This window comes from Arachis hypogaea, chromosome 12, assembly GCF_003086295.3.
Source record: "Arachis hypogaea cultivar Tifrunner chromosome 12, arahy.Tifrunner.gnm2.J5K5, whole genome shotgun sequence".
Taxonomy (NCBI): domain Eukaryota; kingdom Viridiplantae; phylum Streptophyta; class Magnoliopsida; order Fabales; family Fabaceae; genus Arachis; species Arachis hypogaea.
Genome location: NC_092047.1, coordinates 85940440 through 85960368, shown reverse-complemented (window position 1 = coordinate 85960368; position 19929 = coordinate 85940440). Strand labels below are relative to the sequence as shown.

The 19929-nt window shown below is 35.1% G+C and overlaps 1 protein-coding gene across 1 annotated transcript; it reads right to left on the bottom strand.

Moving 5' to 3' along the window:
* Positions 1-235: 235 nt before the first annotated feature.
* LOC112727627 (DNA-directed RNA polymerase I subunit 1) lies at positions 236-19683 on the bottom strand. Its single transcript, XM_025777451.3, has 21 exons — positions 19358-19683; positions 19110-19279; positions 17953-18112; positions 17592-17876; positions 16272-16481; positions 15985-16155; positions 15289-15448; positions 14751-14935; positions 13728-13991; positions 12918-13006; positions 12614-12761; positions 12138-12356; positions 10745-11065; positions 10511-10655; positions 4825-5033; positions 4286-4488; positions 3477-3675; positions 3108-3370; positions 2483-2623; positions 1543-2347; positions 236-1089 (listed from the first exon to the last, which is right to left on the bottom strand). The coding sequence occupies exons 1-21, from the start codon at positions 19373-19375 to the stop codon at positions 493-495; spliced, it is 4962 nt and encodes a 1653-aa protein (XP_025633236.1). The 5' UTR covers positions 19376-19683; the 3' UTR covers positions 236-492.
* Between the last annotated feature and the right edge of the window lie 246 nt (positions 19684-19929).

The following is a 19929-nucleotide window of genomic DNA, read 5'->3' as shown; positions in this document are numbered from 1 at the left end:
AAAATATAATTATAAAAAATTAATAAAAACAATTAAAAAAACAGATAAGTTATATCCTACTAGTGTCTTTCCAGGTCTCTTGCAAAGAACACTAGAACAGATACATTAGAATACAATATCCATGTTCATATCTCACTTTGCTAAACATAATTTTGTATTCCTCTCTCGGTGAAACAAACACAACCTTACATAACTCAAGACACAATAAATAAATATATAATATTAATAAAGAACATGAGTAAATCCACATTTTAAAAATATATCGTTAAACGTAGATATTATACATAAAAAATCGCATTATACATAGTTATTGATGGAAATGGGAATGACATTTCAAAGCATTATACTACTGCCTCCAAACAAACTACTACTCAACCAGAGAAAAATGTGCCTGTAAAAATTTGTAAACAATGAATTGTACAAGGTGTCAAAATTTGCCAGATTTTCTAGGCATGAATCAACCAGAGATCTAGGAGTAACATAGCAACGATCTTATATTTCCAGTTTCTGTAACAAGTCATGGCAACCGGTTCCCATCTTCACAGGCAAACCAAGACAAATTCTAGAAGACGGAGTGTCCAAGGTGTCAACCAGGCCATGAGAAGATGCTTCGACGATGAACTTGGAGGCCGTCTCAAAGCACATCTTGAGGAAAGGGGAAGTAGAGAATGCTATGCCCCCGGATCTGCTCATCGGACGATACTTACCAGCGAAAGTCATGAAATCGGCGATAAGCATCAAGTGCCGGATGTCTACGGATATCCCATAAGACTTGAAGACGTTTTTAACTTCCCTGATGATGGTCTCTCTGCCTGCTTCCACACCATAAGTCTTTAACATAGCATGAACATCATTGGAATAAATGTACCTTAAATCAAGATGATCTTCTAAGTCCCAAAATGTTTGAAAATTCACACCAGAAGTTTGAAGTGCTGCTATTTTTTCCAATTCGGCGGCAGGGATATCTTCCCTTGTACGGTGATCTTCGCCGTAGTAGATTACTCCACTTTCTTTGCATGTAACAGCCTTACATTGGCCAACCTTTCCATACTTCTGGATGCAAACCTTATTGGCTGTTTTCTGAGCAATCTGCATAAAATTAATTCAAAAATAAGTGAGCCTTTTTATGTTTGAAAGCAATGAGAAGGTAGAGAGATAACATACACTCATTTGTTAACCATCACTTGTCAACCAAACGAAGGTTACCATCTTCCCTCAACATCATTCATGCATTAATGTCTCTACAATATTTGCATGTCTAAGCTCAAATAACAATTTGACAAAATCTACAGCATATGCATCTTTTCTATAAAATTACCATAGCACCTTGCTAATATTTCCTAGTTGCAAGGGAATCAAACCTAGAATTGCAGAGCATACTGCATACAAGACTAGAATAACTACGTTGCTCTTTAGGCATAACCAAGGTAGAGAAATCAAGATTTACGTAAAATCCTAACAAGATTTATATCATAAAATCATCCAACCTAGTAGAAATTTGTAAAATCAGTTAACTCATTAAAATCAAAGAAATTAGTATACCTGAGCCAATAAAATATGTGGTTCGTGAGTAAATTGGAAGTGGATCTCAAAATGCATCCCTTTTGCTTCCACAAAAATTGATCTGTCATATTTCTTTCTTATTGGTCCAGATTTTTTCTTCTCTTTTTCACCACTAGATTTGGGCTTAGATTTCCGATCAATTTTTTCAGGAGGTGAGACATCCCCATCAGGCTCTGCCAGGTCTTCAAGTCCTTGAGAACCACGGGCATCAAGTTTGATGTTCTTATCATCCTCGTTATCACTTCCACCATAATCACCATCAGATACTTCTGATAACTCATTATCACGTGTCTCATCTTCAGGATCATCTTCATAATCAACCTCATCAGTAACTTGCTGTTTTCTCTTCTGTGCTTCAAAACCAAGATCCTCATCCCCTTCTGTGTCATCAGCCCCACCATCGTCATCGTCATCATCATTACTCCGGCCTTTCTTTGCAGTATCTGTTTCATTGCCGTCTACATCATCTGAGCTATTTGTGGTGGATTTCTCTGTCTTAAAATCTTTAATGCCACCAATTTTGGAAAGCAGTGCCACATGATTCTCAATGGCATCCTCCAACTCCCTCACAAAGAGAACTCTTAGTGTGTCCTCCCAATCTTCAACTGTTATATCCGTGTATTTCGGATAGTGTTTAGGTTTATATAGCTTCATCACAAGTTTATATACTCTGTAAATCTGACCATTACAAACAACTACTGGTACAACAGACACTTCCATACTTTCAATAATGTCAGCTACAGTTATTCTCTTCAACTTATCGGAAAGACAAATCGCATCTTCCCTGCAAGCAACAACTATGTCAAACATATGTATTGTAGTTTGTATAAGTATCTACACATAGAGAAAGCAAGGGGTGTTCAGAAACAAAACTACAAACAAATAGATTAGAGAACAGAAAGCAATGCCAGCATCTCACATTGATTTGCCAGGTCTCAAGGGGCATGTCATAAATGGAGTCAGTATATTTTCTGAGGCATTCATCACGATCTCTTGCAGACGCGGAATTCCAAGAGTCACATTCATTTCCCCTCGACCAGCAAGATGAAAAGTATTCAAGCTGCAGAATAAAAATGCAAAAAAATAAATAACAAGCACTGTTTACACCTTAAGTTTTGAAAAATAGTAGCTGGTAAAAGAACAGATGTACAGTTCCAATCCCACTAGCTCCCCTATGAGGCATAAAATTTAAATGTTTAACTTGTGAAGTTTTACTCTCTTAACATTTTACTGCAGTGAAAAACAGTAAACCAGCTTTTGATTACAAACTCCATACGCAAGTATAAAGCAGTTATTCTTATTAGTTCAGGCTATGATTTCAAAGATCCAGCAATTTATATGAAAAATAGTTCAAATTAAGCATATGCTGGGCATTGTCGAAGTACTATCTGCCACGTTAATAAAAATTGTTCCTTCCAAATTGCCATAAATTATCTGGTCATTTTACTTTAAATACAAAAAAAAAAAAAAAAAAAAAAAAAAAAGCAACAACAAGGCTCATCAAGAAGCAGCCAAATATTCTCCCAGAAAAAATAGGGTCTTACGTCATTTGTGTTGCTGGTTCCCCGACAGATTGAGAGGCTAAAACACCAACTGCCTCTCCTGGTTGCGCAAGGCTTGACACATACTTGTGCTCCATCAACTTCAAGAAATCTGATCGTTTCAATGAACTACGATTTCTCTTCTTTGAAGAAAAATTACAAATGAAGTTTTCAGCTTTTCCTTCAAGAGCATCAGGCAACTTGCTAATATAAGGACTGGATCTGTCAAGCTCACGGCAACAGTTGCTGTAAACCAGTTCATTATTCTGAAATTGGCACAATAAACAAAATATAAACAACATACAAATTGCATGCATTGTTTAGGATTTTCAAAAAAATAACAATAATAGCAGTAAAAAAGCAAGTCCATACAGTCGACAAGGCTTCAAATTTGGTAATAAAGCTTGTTTGATGGACATCTACGCCATCTTCTCCATAACGAAATTGAATAACTGAACCATCAGAATCACGAACAGTGTGATCATAACTAACTTTGAGACACTCAAGATTTTTCATTAGACATCTTTGCAGGTAACCACTCCGAGAAGTTTTAACTGCAGTATCAACCAACCTGAGCAGCAAACATTCATTTGTTAAGACAACCATACTGTAATCGAAGAAATAAACCTTACATGTGAAATACTATCAAATTATTTATCCAAAATATGAATTGAAAGATTTTCCATTAGGGAAAGTGTTGTGGAGTGAAGAGAATGGTTCAGACAGCTTTGAAAAGAACATAAGCAAATGAGCAATGAGATGCATGTCAGCAGCTAATCAACGTGCACATTATAAAGTTGAAATGTAATCACATGCATAGAACATGCATTCCCAAGTTCAAGTCACTTATATACCAATACATCTAAGCAAATGTCACTCAGATTAAATTTAAACTCACTTAAAATTATTTTCTTTTTTACATCTTTTTTTTTAGTATATTCATAAAGCTGAAATGATAATGTGATTTGCAACGTGTATACGTTACCACGTATTAAGTGACATTATAACTTTTACTTGACAATACAGACAAGCATATAAGCATATAAGTATATATTATATATCAGTGACTTCTTGACAATACACACAAGCAAACACCAATACACAACACTAACAACCATACACGTAACAATAAAACATTCAAAACAAACTGCTATCATGTTCAGTCCATAAGCTTTTTTTACCCTTCACGCCCTGCCATGCAATGAAAGTAATATTCCTGTGGACGAAGGGCTGTGAGAAAACGATCAATAATGAACCCTCCTGCTCTAGGGGAACAATCCCAGGGAGGAAAGCTTGGCAAAGTCTTTCCAGAAACCATGCGTGGAACTCGTTTTCCTTCCAACTCTTGCTGGCCTAAATGAGAAGATATCTGCTGGAAATTGACCTGTTTCAAAACAATATGAATCAACTTAATATTTTTAAATGGTTAAATGCCATCAAATATATCAACAAGACTTGTATCAATTGGAAAATACTAAAAAGTATACAGAGAATAAAGTGATATTTAACACTGAAAAAACAATCAGACTAACTAGTTCTACATCATCAACTGAAAAAAGCAAATGCCAGACTAGCAAAACTTGATTACTTTGTAAAAGAATCCATCCAAAATAGTTGCAAAAGCAAATTCATTGTATCTATGCCATTCTGTATCCTAACCTGCTAAAATCTAACATAGCAGTGTAACACAGACAAATTAACATCACAACAGTATACTTACCATACTACCCTTGGCTCCAGATGTGGTCATAAGAGAAATCCAATTTTTCCCAGAAGGTTTCCATATACCTTCGGATAATAGCTCCTTTAAAACTCCTGAGCTTGTTTTGGAGTTAAGACTGCTTATCATCTTCCGATCCAAGTATGTTAAGGCTGCATCTCCATTACTGCGTATTTTTTTCTCAATATTCAACTGCAGTGTGGTTGGGTCTGAAATAACAAATATGCCACAAGTCACAGATTTTACATAGGAAAACTAACTGCACTAAGTAAATGTCAAGTAGCATAGGTATGCTGAACTATAAGTTGGATGCATGGACAATGTTGACTCGATCAAATCAAAATCAGATCCATTATTTATTTCATGAATCTTTTCTGTAAATAGAATTAATTATAATATCTTTTCCAATTTTAGTTTAACTTATTTTTAGGGATTTTATGATTAGAAATCTTTCCTTATTTTAGGCTAGTATATTTCCCATTTTCTAGTTATTTCTATTTCTGTAAATCCTCTATAAAGAGATGATTTCCTGTACATTTGAATATACATAATATTCAGACACTTCAAGTTGGTATCAGAGCAGAATCTCTGCACTGTGCCTCTGATTTATAGATATAGCTGACAGTTCCTCAGTCATTAATCATGAACAAAAGGAGAATACCACTCCTACTCCATCAGATTTAAAATCTGAGCAGCGGGTACTAGTTAGTGGTGACTCCCATTCAGTTCAGATCACCACATTTCGACTCAATGGGTCAAACTACCTTAGGTGGTCTCAATCAGTTCAGATGTACATTCGTGGAAGAGGAAAAATTGGATATCTCACCGGTGAGCGAAGCTAGCCTAACGTCACTGACACAATATAATGTGTGAGATACCGAAAATTCCATGGTGATGACATGACTGGTGAACTCAATGGAGGAGGATATCAGCAGTAACTATATGTACTATACCACTGCCAAAGAATTGTGGGATAGTGTCAAGGAGATGTACTCTGATCTTGGGAATAAATCCCAAATTTATGAACTTACTCTAAAAGCTAGAGAAATTCAACAAGGGAGTGACAACGTCACCAAATATTTCCACACATTGAAGCGGGTGTGGCAGGACCTTGACCACTTCAATAACTACAAGTGGATTTCAGCCGCTGATGCCAAACACCACCAACAAACAGTGGAAGAATGGAGGATATTTCAATTTCTTGCAGGCCTCAATGCGGAGCTAGATAAAGTTCGTGGCAGAATTATTGGAAGAGCAATCCTACCCTCAATTGGAGAAGTTTTTGCTGAGGTTAGAAGAGAAGAAACTCGTAGAGCTGTGATGATGGGAAAAGGCAAGACTGAACAGACTTTGGAGTCTAATGCACTCTTAGTGGCACCTGCTGCACTTAAAAGTTCATCAAATCAGAAGCATCCCTCCAATTTTTGGTGTGACCACTGCAATAAACCTCGTCACACTCGAGAAACCTGCTGGAAGATTCATGGGAAACCAGCACATCTTAAAAGCAGCAAATCTGCTCCCAAAATACGTGCTACCCCAACTGCTCATGAGGCTGAAAGTTCATCCTTGAGTAAGGAACAGGTTGAGCAGCTCGTAAGGCTGTTAAATTACAGTTCTTTATCTAGTACTCCTAGTGGTTCTTTGGCTCAAACAGGTAATTTTAGTATTCCTATGTCCCTTAACTGCACCTCAAACTTGAATGCACCATGGATTGTCGATTCAGGTGCATCTGACCATATGACCAGCCTCTCTCCTTTATTTAAAACATATTCTCCTTCTTTTAAAAATGAGAAAATTAGAATTGCTGATGGTAGTTTTTCATCCATTGCTGGAAAAGGTACCATTAAGTTGTCCAAAAACATTGACCTAAGAAATGTCCTACATGTACCAAAGCTTTCCTGTAATCTTCTTTCTATTAGTAAAATCTGCAAGGATTCCAATTGTGCTGTGACATTCTTTGACACTCATGGTATTTTTCAGGATCGGACTTCGGGGAAGATGATTGGCAGTGCTAAGATGATGGACGGGCTCTATCATTTTGAGGATATTTCGGAAGATAAAGTAGCTCAAGGATTTAGTGGTATTAGTTCTATGCCTATAAAGGACCAAATAATGCTCTGGCACAATAGACTAGGACACCCTAATTTTCCATATCTCAAACATTTGTTTCCAAGTTTGTTTAAGAATATTGATTCTTCCTTACTTAAATGTGAAAGTTGTATTCGTGCAAAGAGTTATAGAATTCTTTATTACTCTCAACCTTATCATGTATCTAAACCTTTTCAATTGATTCATAGTGATGTATGGGGTCCATCGAAAATAACAACTCAATTTGGTAAGAAATGGTTTGTGACTTTTATCGATGACCACACGAGACTATGTTGGATCTATCTCATGCATGAAAAATCTGAGGTTTCTAAAATTTTTCAGTATTTTTCAAAATTGGTAGAAACTCAATTTGACACAAAAATTTCAATATTAAGAAGTGATAATTGTACTGAATTCTTTAACAAAAATCTTGGTGAATTTCTTCAAAAAAAAGGTATTCAACATCAATCTACATGCCCCAATACACCCCAACAAAATGGCATTGCTGAAAGGAAGAATAAACATCTTCTTGAAGTAGCACGTGACATTATGTTTGAGGGTAATGTTCCAAAGTATTTATGGGGAGATGCTGTCCTAACAGCAGCCTATCTCATAAATCGAATGCCTACGCGTGTGTTAAATTACTGCACACCGTTGGATATTTTCAAAAAGAATTTTCTAGCATATAGGTTGCATTCTGATTTACCTTTAAAAGTATTTGGTTGTACTGTATTTTTGCATACACATTCCCCCCGAAGTAAACTTGATCCAAGGGCTGAAAAATGCATCTTTATTGGCTATTCCCCAAGTCAAAAGGGTTATAAATGTTTCAATCCACACACAAGGAAATGTCATGTAAGCATGGATGTTACTTTTTTGGAACATGAAACATTTTTTCAGAAAAAATTTCTTCAGGGGGAGTGTTTAAGTGAAGGAAATTTTTTGCATGAACCTTTACCCACTCCTATCTTACATATTGAGGATACAACTTTCACTGATCAAACAAATTCTAAAATAATTACCAAAAAAGATGTGGAAATCAATTCTGAAATTGTGCCAGAATTAGTTGGAACACAAACAGAAAAAGAAATACCACAATCAGAAAAGGAGCTTCGATGTTATGTTCGAAAATATCCCAAGAAGAATAGAGACCAGCCCATCATCTCTGCACCAACCCAATCTGAAAACCCGGAAGACGGCCCAACTATAGTACCTGAGGATCTTCCAGGTAAATCTGATATTGCTATTTCTAATAATAATTTGCCAATAGCCCTTAGGAAAGAAACCAGAACCTGCACAAAAAAGGTACTCAAAACCAGCACCAACCATCCTATTTCCAATTATGTCTCTTACCAAAATCTCTCTCAAAAACATCGAGCTTTTACTTCTAAAATTACAAATCTGTTTGAGCCTAGGAATATAGAGGAAGCACTAGATGATCCCAATTGGAAATTAGCAGTGATGGAAGAGTGGCATGCACTCAAGAAGAATGAAATTTGGGAGATTGTAGATCTTCCACAGAATACAAAATTGGTTGGCTGCAGGTGGGTTTTCAACATCAAGTGCAATGCTGATGGAAGCATAGAGAGGTATAAGGCTAGGTTAGTAGCTAGGGGATTTACACAAACCTATGTAGATTATCGAGAGACATTTGCTCCAGTTGCTAAACTCAACCCTGTGCGGATTCTTATCTCTTGCTGCGAATTACAATTGGCCTTTACATCAATTGGAGGTAAAGAATGCTTTCTTGAATGGGGAGCTAGAGGAAGAGGTGTTCATGAAACTTCCACCTGGATTTGAGGCTGAACTAGGGAGGAATAAAGTGTGCAAACTAAAGAAATCTCTCTATGGATTGAAACAATCCCCAAGAGCTTGGTTTGAACGACTTGGAATGGTGGTGAAGGGACTTGGTTATACTCAAAGCCAAGCTGACCATACACTTTTCTATAAACATTCAGCGGTTAATAAAATTGCCATCTTAATTGTATATGTGGATGACATTATTCTGACAGGTGATGATAGCTTGGAGCTAAAAGACTTGAAAGAAAAGCTTGCTAAAGCTTTTGAAATCAAAGAACTTGGCTCATTAAAATACTTCATTGGAATTGAATTTGCAAGGTCTAAGGAAGGCATTCTTATGAACCAACGAAAGTACATCATAGATCTTTTAAAAGAGACAGGATTACTTGGTTGTAAAGCTGCTGAAACACCTATAGAGCCTAACTTAAAATTGAAGCCAGCTGAACCAGAAAGTGTAATGGACAAAGGGAGATATCAGCGCTTAGTGGGGAGGCTAATCTATTTATCCCATACATGTCCGGATATAGCCTTTGCTGTGAGCATGGTAAGCCAGTTTATGCATTCACCTGGCCGAGAACACATGGATGCTGTCTTTAGAATCCTAAGGTACTTGAAGGGGTCGCCTGAGAAAGGGTTACTCTACAAAAACTATGGACATCTTCAAGTAGAAACCTATACAGATGCAGATTGGGCTGAGAATGTCATGGATAGAAGGTCAACATCTGGGTATTGCACCTTTGTGGGAGGAAACCTGGTTAGTTGGAGGAGTAAAAAGCAGTGTGTTGTGGCACAAAGTAGTGCAGAAGCTGAGTTTAGAGCAGTGGCTCATGGAATATGTGAAGCACTATGGGTAGAGAAAATCCTACAAGAACTAAAGGTTCCCATTTCTCCACCAATGAGGTTGTATTGTGACAACAAATCTGCAATTTCTATTGCCCATAATCCAGTTCTGCATGATAGAACTAAACATGTTGAAGTTGACAAGCATTTTATAAAGGAAAAGATTGAGAGAGGACAGATTTGTATCCCATATGTTCCGACCACTGAACAATTGGCAGATGTTCTAACTAAAGGTTTATCCAAGAAAACCTTTGATAGCATAATAAGCAAGCTGTCAATGAAGGATATCTTCAAGCCAGCTTGAAGGGGAGTGTTGACTAGATCAAATCAAAATCAAATCCATTGACTAAATCAAATCAAAATCAGATCCATAATTTATTTCATGAATCTTTTCTGTAAATAGAATTAATTATAATATCCTTTCCAGTTTTAGTTTAGCTTATTTTTAGGGATTTTATGATTGGAAATCTTTCCTTATTTTAGGCTAGTATATTTCCCATTTTCTAGTTATTTCTATTTCTGTAAATCCTCTATAAAGAGATGATTTCCTATACATTTGAATATACATAATATTCAGACACTTCAAGTGACAATTATATATTTGACCAATATATATATATATGGTAGCGTAGAAGAAATGCATACCAAAATTTTATTTGGTTTGAAATATGCTTTAACCGGAGTATCTATGAAACAATACTAGCTATAGATTCTGTGTGCTCAGGAAAAACATCCATATTAGATAGGAGAAATTAATTATCTTAGGATAGTAGAGTTACTACCAAAGTTTACTTAGTATTCTATTTTCACATCATAAGTCATTTAATAAATTAGATAGGAGTCATATATAAGTAGAACATAGAAAGCTAGCAAATTAAGCAATGTTACTACATCAGGAAATGGTATTTTATTTTATAATCATATGGTTTGCAGCAGAAACCAAATTTAAGAATATTACCTATATTATCACCTTCCATGACTCCGACAAATTCCCGATGAACAATGTCACCAATTTCCTCGCAGCTTTTGAGTTGATTCATTCTTTCACCATCCTTTCTTTCTGTTATCAGTAGATCATCAACTCCACATGTGAACCCGTGCATCTGAAAAACAGAAAAATATAATAGAATATTGAGGATAGATAAATCAATAAAATAACCCAAGATTATATATTAACTCATTGGCAGCTAACCTGCAAGAAGTTTGTGAATAAACGACTAAACGCTGAAAGAAGGTTTCCCGCAATGTTTGAGCCATAAAGTTCTTGTACTGTATGTACTATACCATAGTCACCAAATTGAGCCTTATCAACCACGCCGCACACCAAATCATTTCTATATATCAACAATTTATCCTCATCAGGCTCGACCTTCATCTTACTTGACTTCTCAGTGGTTCGTCCTTTAGTGTTTCCGTTTCGAGTCTTGAAAAAATTAGCTGGTATTTTCGCATTCTTCTCAACTGTAAATGGTGGGGAACCTCTAGTGACATAGTATAACAATGCACTAATGACCTGCAATATAGCAGAAACTAAATTCACTTACAAAAATTAAGGTCCTAATATAAAGAAGCAAATCTTGAATCATAGCTCAGTAGAAAAGTAATGGTATGTAGCACACAATCCAGTTTTTCACATACTAAGAAATCAAAACTACCAAGAAAGAACAGAATTGACAAAACGAAAAGGATCCAGAAAATTTATCAAGAAAATAATTGTTAGATATTAGATAAACATCCAGCAATATCTCCATAGTATCTTTAGAATAGAATAAGTATCTTAGATCTCTAAGAATAATTTATCTATTTCTTTATAGTTCATGATTTCTCTATATTAAATTAATAGAGTATGATATTAGCACTCGTCATAAAATAGCTGATGTATCTTCTGAATCGCAGCATCTTACATCGAATTCAGCCGCGCATTCACTCCTCTCCTGTTATTCTATCCTCGAAATTTCAATATAGTATCTGAGCAGCAGCACCTTCCAAATCATGTCCCATCACTATTCTATTTCCAAGTTAACCAGAACTTCAGACTCTTAATAATATGACAACTTTCATCCTACTATTACCGTAAGTTGACCAGAATTTGATGCTCTATTTAAATAATATGCCAAATTTCATCCTAGTATTACTGTAGCCAATCATGTCTTACAGATCTTTTGTTCACAATCACAACTGTTATTTCTCTCTCTCTCTCTAGTGGGTCTAATGTACCACAACACTACAGCATGCCCTTAAATCACATCACCATCAATATTCTTCAACACAGCACCCGGAGCTACTCCTTAGAAACTACCCAAATTTTCTTCTCTTTTTTTTTGTGACAAAACCTGCTACCACACTTATAATCATTTTTGCATTCCCTGATCATCTACAGACAAAAATCACATCTAGTTTCCTTCCTGCATTTTGTGACTTTTGATATTTGATTAAATCTGTCTATCAATACAACATGTTCTATGGAGTACTTATGGAGGAGAAAGGCTAAAGGAATTTTTAATGACATTCTTTCCAATGCCAAGGATAAGAGGCCCTTCATATAATAGCAAAAAAGCCAAAAAACGAACCAAATGATAGTATACCTGCTTTCCTGTCCAAAGGGGCTCTGGCTTCCATATGGCTGGAGGAAACAAAAACATTTCACTCTCGGAAGTTGATGTGAAAACTTTCTGCCCAGGTTTTGCATAGAAAGATCCCACCATAGGCATGGATACACCAGAACTGTAGAGAAGTTGATTGAATGCTTCACAGCTTAAAAATGTATCCTTTTTTGTTAGAAGGGCAGCACTTACAATATGATCCTGGAAATTTATTTAAAAGGCAGAGAGAAAAAATTCAGTATATAATAATAATAATAATAATAATAATAATAATAATAATAATAATAATAAAGGCTGTCTATGCAGTTAACATGTTAATTATTTATGCAAATAGAGGGGTGAGGATCAGATTGCTTCCAATCCGTTTAGCAATTCATGCAGTGTGCATGTAATTCTTCAATCCATAATGTTGGGATCTTCATTAAACTGCCACCTTTCTAAATTATTTATGCAAATACCTGAATCAAGGCTCTTATTGGATCACCACTGGTAGGCTTCACATATTGGTTGTTGGCATTTACAATATTGTAAGCTTCAGCACGGGAAATTTCATCTTGTGGAAAATGCACATTAATCTCGTCACCGTCAAAATCAGCATTGTAAGTACTGAAATAATAAGGAATCGAGGGAAAAGTTATTGACTGCATCAAAGTAAATTCTAAGGATACTTATTCATTTGAGTTATCAGAGAGTCAAAATGTACCCAATAATAATAATTTATTCCACAAGCACACCAAGCTTAAGCCTAAAATAAAATATTACCTACAGTTCGCATAGTGCATACGCACTGTTTTCTCCCCCTTCAGAACACGAACTATATGCGCCATTATACTAGGTTTATGAAGTGTAGGCTGCAACGGAATATATAGTTCAATTCAAACCAGAAGGTAAACACTGGCAATGTTTATATCACATCTCTGATCAATATTGTCTTCACAAACCAGCATATTTACCAAGTCATGGAATCAGAACAATTATGGTTAACTTAAAATTGAATATAGTTAAATATACCCAATTAGCAGTTCTAAATAGTATATGATAATATTCAATCACCATACATCGGGTGTAATTATTTGATTTTCTTTTCTTGTATGATTAAAAGAAAAGAATTTCCAATTAGGGGAATAAAATACATTAACATTATAAGGCTTGGTTTGGTAAAACTTTTTGAAGATGTGTTTGTGCTTTCGAAAAGCACAAGATCCTCGTTTTGTCTTTTAAAAGATATGGGTACTTTTGAAAGCACCTAAAGTGAAACTTTTTAAAGTTGGCTTGTGCTTATCAACATCAAAAATCTAATATAACTTCATATATTAGTAAATTTCCAAATTAACTCTTACATTTATATCTATTGTGGTATTTTTAAATTTTACCAAACACAATGGTTGTTATTTGTGCTTATTGAAAATCATTTTTAATTTATTTACTAAATATAAATGTTACAACTTTTAGAAAGCTATATTTTAAAAGCTAGCTTTGATAAGCTACCTTTAAAAAGTAAAAGTTTTACCAAACCAAACTTAAATGTGCTAACAAAACACCATATAATAAGATTATAAGATAATGAAGTACCTGTCTGTTGACAAGCACAACATCACCATCCTTCAAGTGGCGATACACAATTTTTCCTTCAAATTCTTGATCGCATATCTTTCCATTATGCATGATAACCCCTCTTGATGATGGTAATTTCCTTGATGTCAAAGCAAGCAACTTCCCTTTTGGTGGAAGCTTTACTATTGATGATTTATCGCCATAATGTGTGGCACCTGGATGGATTTCTGGACCATTAAGAATAGCATTCCTTAACTTCATTACATTCCAAGGAGTAACTCTCTGTACGTTACCAAGGGCAGAAAACAAAATGAGATACTCAGAGCTTAGATGATGTGACTTTCCATAGCTAGTAGTTTCGTATTCCATGCAACTTATCAAGGGAAAAAAACATAATGACATACTCATCTTTGAAGATGTGATTTTTCATAGCCAGTGATATCATCAAGTTATCAAGGGCAGAAAACAAAATGACATACTCGTCTTAGAAGATGTGATTTTCCATAGTTAGTAATATCACATTCCATGCACAGTCCAAACATAAACTTAGACATCGGAAATCATCAATGCTATCAACTGCTTATCAACATTCAGTCATTTACAATATCCTACAGATTGTTTGATTTCCTTAATAAACCCTAAACATTTCACTTCACAATAGAGAAATTTCCCATCCTATGTTCCTAATTCTCTGATATAATAAGGAGGCCAAGATTTCACACTTCAATGTACAAATTATTTGCAGCAGAATACTTATTTTTCAATTTTGTATAGTTTTCTTCAAATTACATAGGCTGCATCAGATAAAAAGTGATTTGTCTATAAAATAACTGCATGTAAATAGCATAGACAGAAAATTAACTAAATAAAGATGCAATGTCAATACCAGAATATATTAGCTTTTATTAGATCTGTAAGTAAATGTTTTGAAGGTATGAAATATGCAGAATGCTAAACTGAACAGACAAAATTCTTAACAGAAATGCAAATGAAGAACATAACTTACATGCATATTGGGTAATACAAAATTATAATTCTCACCTCAGGATATGTTAACCTTAGAGCAAAATATGGGGGAATCCCAATTTCATTCACTGCTAAATAAGGATCCGGTGATATGACAGAGCGGCATGCAAAATTAACCCTCTTTCCCATCATTTTCTGGCGGAAGAGGCCTTCCTTCTTCTCCAACAACTGAATAATTCCATTACTTGCATCTCTTTGGCCTAGACCAATCAAGAAGTAATAGAAAATCATGTGTAACCATCAATAGCAAGAGAAATAAAAATATTTACATATTGACATGTTTATGAAGTAATCCACATTCAGCATAGCCTGGTACAAACTACCAAGGACTGCACCCTTCATTTCAGTCACATAATGTAGTCATGTTGGGTATTACCATATATTGTGCACATATTGTTCTTTGTCCTCTTTAAATATTCACGAGAAAAAGAAGAGAGTGCTCAACAGACATTTTATCACAAAGAAATTTATAAAATATATTACTCAACTACACCCAGGTCTGCATGTTACTACTAAAAAAAGAAAACAAAACAAAACCAGCATAAATTCTCACCAGAAGTGCTACTGTTAAAGAGCACATTTACAGATTGCTGAAGTTCCATCCACCTGGCTAAAACCATCGAGGGATCCTTCTTGTTTAGATGGGCATCCCCTAATCTTATGTTAGACTGCAGAATCTTACTCAACAAAACAGTATGAGCATGCTCCGATACCTACAAACACAATTGCCCAAGTCAATAAGGTGAATGTAGAATAAAAAAGATAGTCAAGTATTCACAAAACAATGAAAGGACTAAAAAGTAGTTATACTTTGAATGTCAGCAATTTACAAGCCTCATCCCACTAAATGAGATTAGCTACATTGAAAGGGTAAGTGTGTTCTTGTGATAAACCAAGAAAGAAACTGGATTTGCATTTCATCCTTATATCCTCCCTTCACATGACCTTTACATCCTGCTGGCTTCCTTTCCTAAGAATGGCCCGCATGAGTCATGATAGAATTTTCTAACAAAAAGCCTTCATATCCAATCTATATATATCTGCTAACAATTTCATAAGTACATTTTTCCTACATTTATATCCCACAACAGTTTCAAATTCAGAATACTTCCCTAAACCAATACCTTGCATTGACAAACTTTGGAAATATTCCACACTCCACAATAGAGGCAAGAACATGGAGTACAAACAAAGAAGATAGAAAAATAGTACAAATCGTTAACAGTCTTTATTTATTATTCACACTTACCATATCACCTCCTTTAGTGGGAGGGCGGAATTTGATTGGTGGAACAAAAATATTCTCAAGAAAGAACATTGAGTGCCCTGCTTTCTTTCCATATCCCTGACCTTGAATATCATTAATATAGGAACAGAGTCGAGCCTCATTTTTCCACAAAAGTTCTAACGTCATTTTAACCTGTAATTTGAATAGAATTAATATATGATTCTAAATTTTCCAACAGCATGTGAAACTTTTCAGTGTCCAGCTGACACTTTACATTGAGGTTAATTCAATATTTGGAAGAAACTAACTTGCGATGGTAACAAAGCACCAGAAAGTCGATTTTGCTCAGCAAGCTTGCAAGACAACTTGTGCCTTTTTGCATCACTTTTCTTGGTCCCAGCAGAGTTGATATCTTCTTCATATGTTGTATCCCTGTCATCGGTTATAGTCTCACTTGCCAAGATTGTATCATCAGAATTTATGACATTTGCTCTAGCATCAGCAGCTGACAGACCATCCTAGATACATTATCCAAAAACCCAAAATGGTGAAGGGTTTTGCAAGAATTAGTAAAGCATGTGGATTGTTGAAACACCCACAAGAATGAACCTGTGGAAATAACATACTGTCCTCCGGAAAGAAGAAAAAATAATAAAAAGTTGAAAATTCACCATTAAATTCTATGATTTTCTACTTCTCCTATTTAAAACTGCCAGCAACAAAAAAAAAATAGTGGGGGGAGCATGAAAGGTGCACACAGCACAATTGCAAACATGACGAATACTGTGCATAGAAAACAGAACAAATATGCATAGCAGCAAGCAGTCATTCAGAACTTGAAAAATAAACCATTATAAATTCAGAATGCATCTTTCTATCATAAGACTCGAGGATGTTAGAGCAAGCTGTTAGGGACTTGGGTATTATAGGGTGCCCAAAGTCCCACTACGGGTAGTATGGGATGCTTGACGTTGTATATAAGGAGAGTGATTCTTCCTCCTTATTAGCTAGCTTTTAAGGTGTGGTTCCCCACTTTCCTTAGATACTTAAGCAAGCTCAAAATTAAAAAGTATGGCCTAAATATGTTAAAAGACTAGAATATTAAAGCAAGCTCAAAATAAAAAGTAGCCCAAAATATTAAAGATTGTTTAAAAGAAATCAAGTGAACAGGAAACTGCAACCAAAACATACAAGGTGAAAAGAGAAATTGAGTCAAAAGAATGATAAATGCCTTCCACCAAAAAAAAAAAAGAGATAATCCGCATGTTGAGTGCATGGACACAGTGTAGAGAAAGGTATAATAATAAGAATAGGTCCTAAGTTCAACTTCAAATATTTCTTTCTGATCACAAAAAGGTTAAAATTGCACCCCCCCCCCCCCCCAAAAAAAGAACCCTCCTTTTCCCTCAACCCATGTAGGCATTTACAATGTAGATATACAAAAGAAGAATGTGTGTGTGTGTGTGTGTGTGTGTGTGAGAGAGAGAGAGAGAGAGAGAGAGAGAGCTGTAAGAAACTCAAATCAAGCTCTGTAAATTACCAGTACTAGCATATACAAGATATAGCATTTAAATCTTTATGATACTTTAATATCAGAAAGCAATTTTAAGTGAAATTTAAGAATTTACCGTACGGAACCATCCAAAGGTTGGTTGGCTAATTTTAGGATTATTGGAACCACACTGTTGACATTTTTTAGAAGACTTCTTCAAAAACTTCTGTACAATAGAAATTGCCTCTTCGAACTGCAGCGAGGTCCAACTTTCTCCCTGCTGTTCAGAGCTACAAGACTGGCTTTTATCATCATCATCACTTTGATACATGGATTCATCTTTATTAATTGAATCCAATCTTTTTGCCCCAATGATATCCCCTTTCATAATAAGCTCCAACTGGGAACTACATTTTTCCACCTTGCAGCAACAGAAGACCATATGAATAGTGACCAACAAATGCTTAAAATCATGAGCTTATGGAGAATATATTTACCAGTTCTTTATTAGCCCTAAAATGACAGCAAGTGAAACAAGTTCTTTGTAGAATATTTCTAAGAAGACTGATCATCAAGGGGTTGTAGACAGGGGAAACAAGCTCTATACGACCAAAATGACCTGGACAAAGGTGATACAATTGACCACATGTTTTACAACTGCATCAAAGAAAAAGAGAGATCTCAATCATCCACCTCGAGAAAACTTCGTGCAATACCAATAAAATATCAAATTAAGATCTATTGATAACAGGAAATAATTTCTGCTTCAATTTGTCTCATCTCCACAGTCCACAGAGCTATATCAAAAGAACCAACTTGGCTGATTCAAAAGAGTAAGATATGAAATTTCCATCAAAATGTAAACCTGTTAGGTATCATTAACAAGAATACAAGTTTTGAAGAAGTCCTCTAAAGAAAACCAAAACTTTTCAAGAATAAAATAATTTCTTGTATGCAGACTGTAGCCGAAACAATTCAAAGGATAAAAGATAAAAAATAAATAAAAATAAACAAAGGATGAAACAAGAGAAACCAAAACTTTAAAAATATAATAATAAAATAAAATAAAACAAAAACTAATTAACCAAGAATGAAGCCTTCTCCAAAAAATAGGATTTGACAAGCATGGATGTCCAACAAAGCACCACCACTAAAACTTAAACCCAGCAAATCACTACTACTACTACTAAGCCCTCTCCAGAATAGGATTTGACAGGCATGGACGCCCAGGAAAGCACCACCACTAAACCCTAAACCCAGAAAAGCACCTAGCACCTAGTAGTAGTAGTAGTAGTAGTAGCAATAATAATAATCCATCTATACCAATATATAAAGGGTAATGGAGTACTTAGGTTGGTGTACTTGGATTGTTCTCTTTGATCTCTCACTCATATTTTCATGTCTTTCTCTTACTAAATGAAAAAAAGGAATTTTTCTTCGTATGTAGGATTTAAACCATGAAATTAAAGACCTTGTCATATTGGCTAACCTCAGGGTGATTACCATTTATTTAACACATTAACAATGACATAAATAAAAATAAAGAGCAGATTAATAGTCACTTCACTTCCCCCTAGTAGTAGTAGTAGTAATAATAATAATAATAATAATAATAATCAGAATATGCTTTATTAAAAAAAAAAAAAAAACATACGGCAATTTCTCTTCGGATGGACCCAAAGCTGGATCATATAAACCACCAGGAGCGGGGACACCGATAGTATCAAGCAAGTTAGCGTTTGTAATCTTGACGCGGCTGTTCTTCTTCACCTCTTCATCCGTGTAGAAACTGAACACAACCTCATCAACAGAATTCGAAGCACCCTTAAAAATAACATAGGTTAAGATTTTTAAGTGACTGTGACAAAAGTAGATAGAAAGAAAGAAGAGGTTGTGGAGTACCTCGATCGAGAGAACCATGGCTTGCCTTTTGTCGTTGCGTTAAGTGAAGAGAGAGACCAAGAGTGGAAGAGTTACGAAGGAGGTGGGAGTGAAAGTGAAACGACGACGTTTAAGTGAGAGGAATTAGTAGCAGTGTTGAAAAGAAGGAAGGGAGGGAGGCGCTGGGAAGCAGAACCTAAACAGAAAGAAGGCGGTAAAACGGAGAGCTTAAGTATGGTTAGGACTTAGGGTTCGGGTTCCGAATGGAGCAACCGAATACCCGACCCAAACTTATTTCAATGTTCTGTTCAACCGAGCACTTTAATCTATTGGTCCGAAAACTGGTCTAATTATAATAGGAAAAAAAATTACTCTCTAACTTACTATTACCAAGATTTAATTAATAATTATTAAAACAAAATTAGTATCGAAATTAGTAAAAAAATAATTAATTTCTATAATATTTAAGGAAAAAACCAAATCTTTTTTTATAGAAAGATAAATATATTTTTGTTATTTTTATTCTTTTATAAATATATTTTTTAATTATCTATTGCATTTAAATTTAATCAATATATCTTCATTTATAACAA

Excerpts from the sequence above, each read along its gene's own strand:
- LOC112727627 (XM_025777451.3), bottom strand. Across the intron at positions 16,482-17,591 it reads CCTTTGGATGGTTCCGTACG|GATGGTCTGTCAGCTGCTGA; the intron begins GTAAATTCTTAA and ends TAATGTATCTAG. Across the intron at positions 15,449-15,984 it reads CCACTAAAGGAGGTGATATG|GTATCGGAGCATGCTCATAC; the intron begins GTAAGTGTGAAT and ends TTGTGTTTGTAG.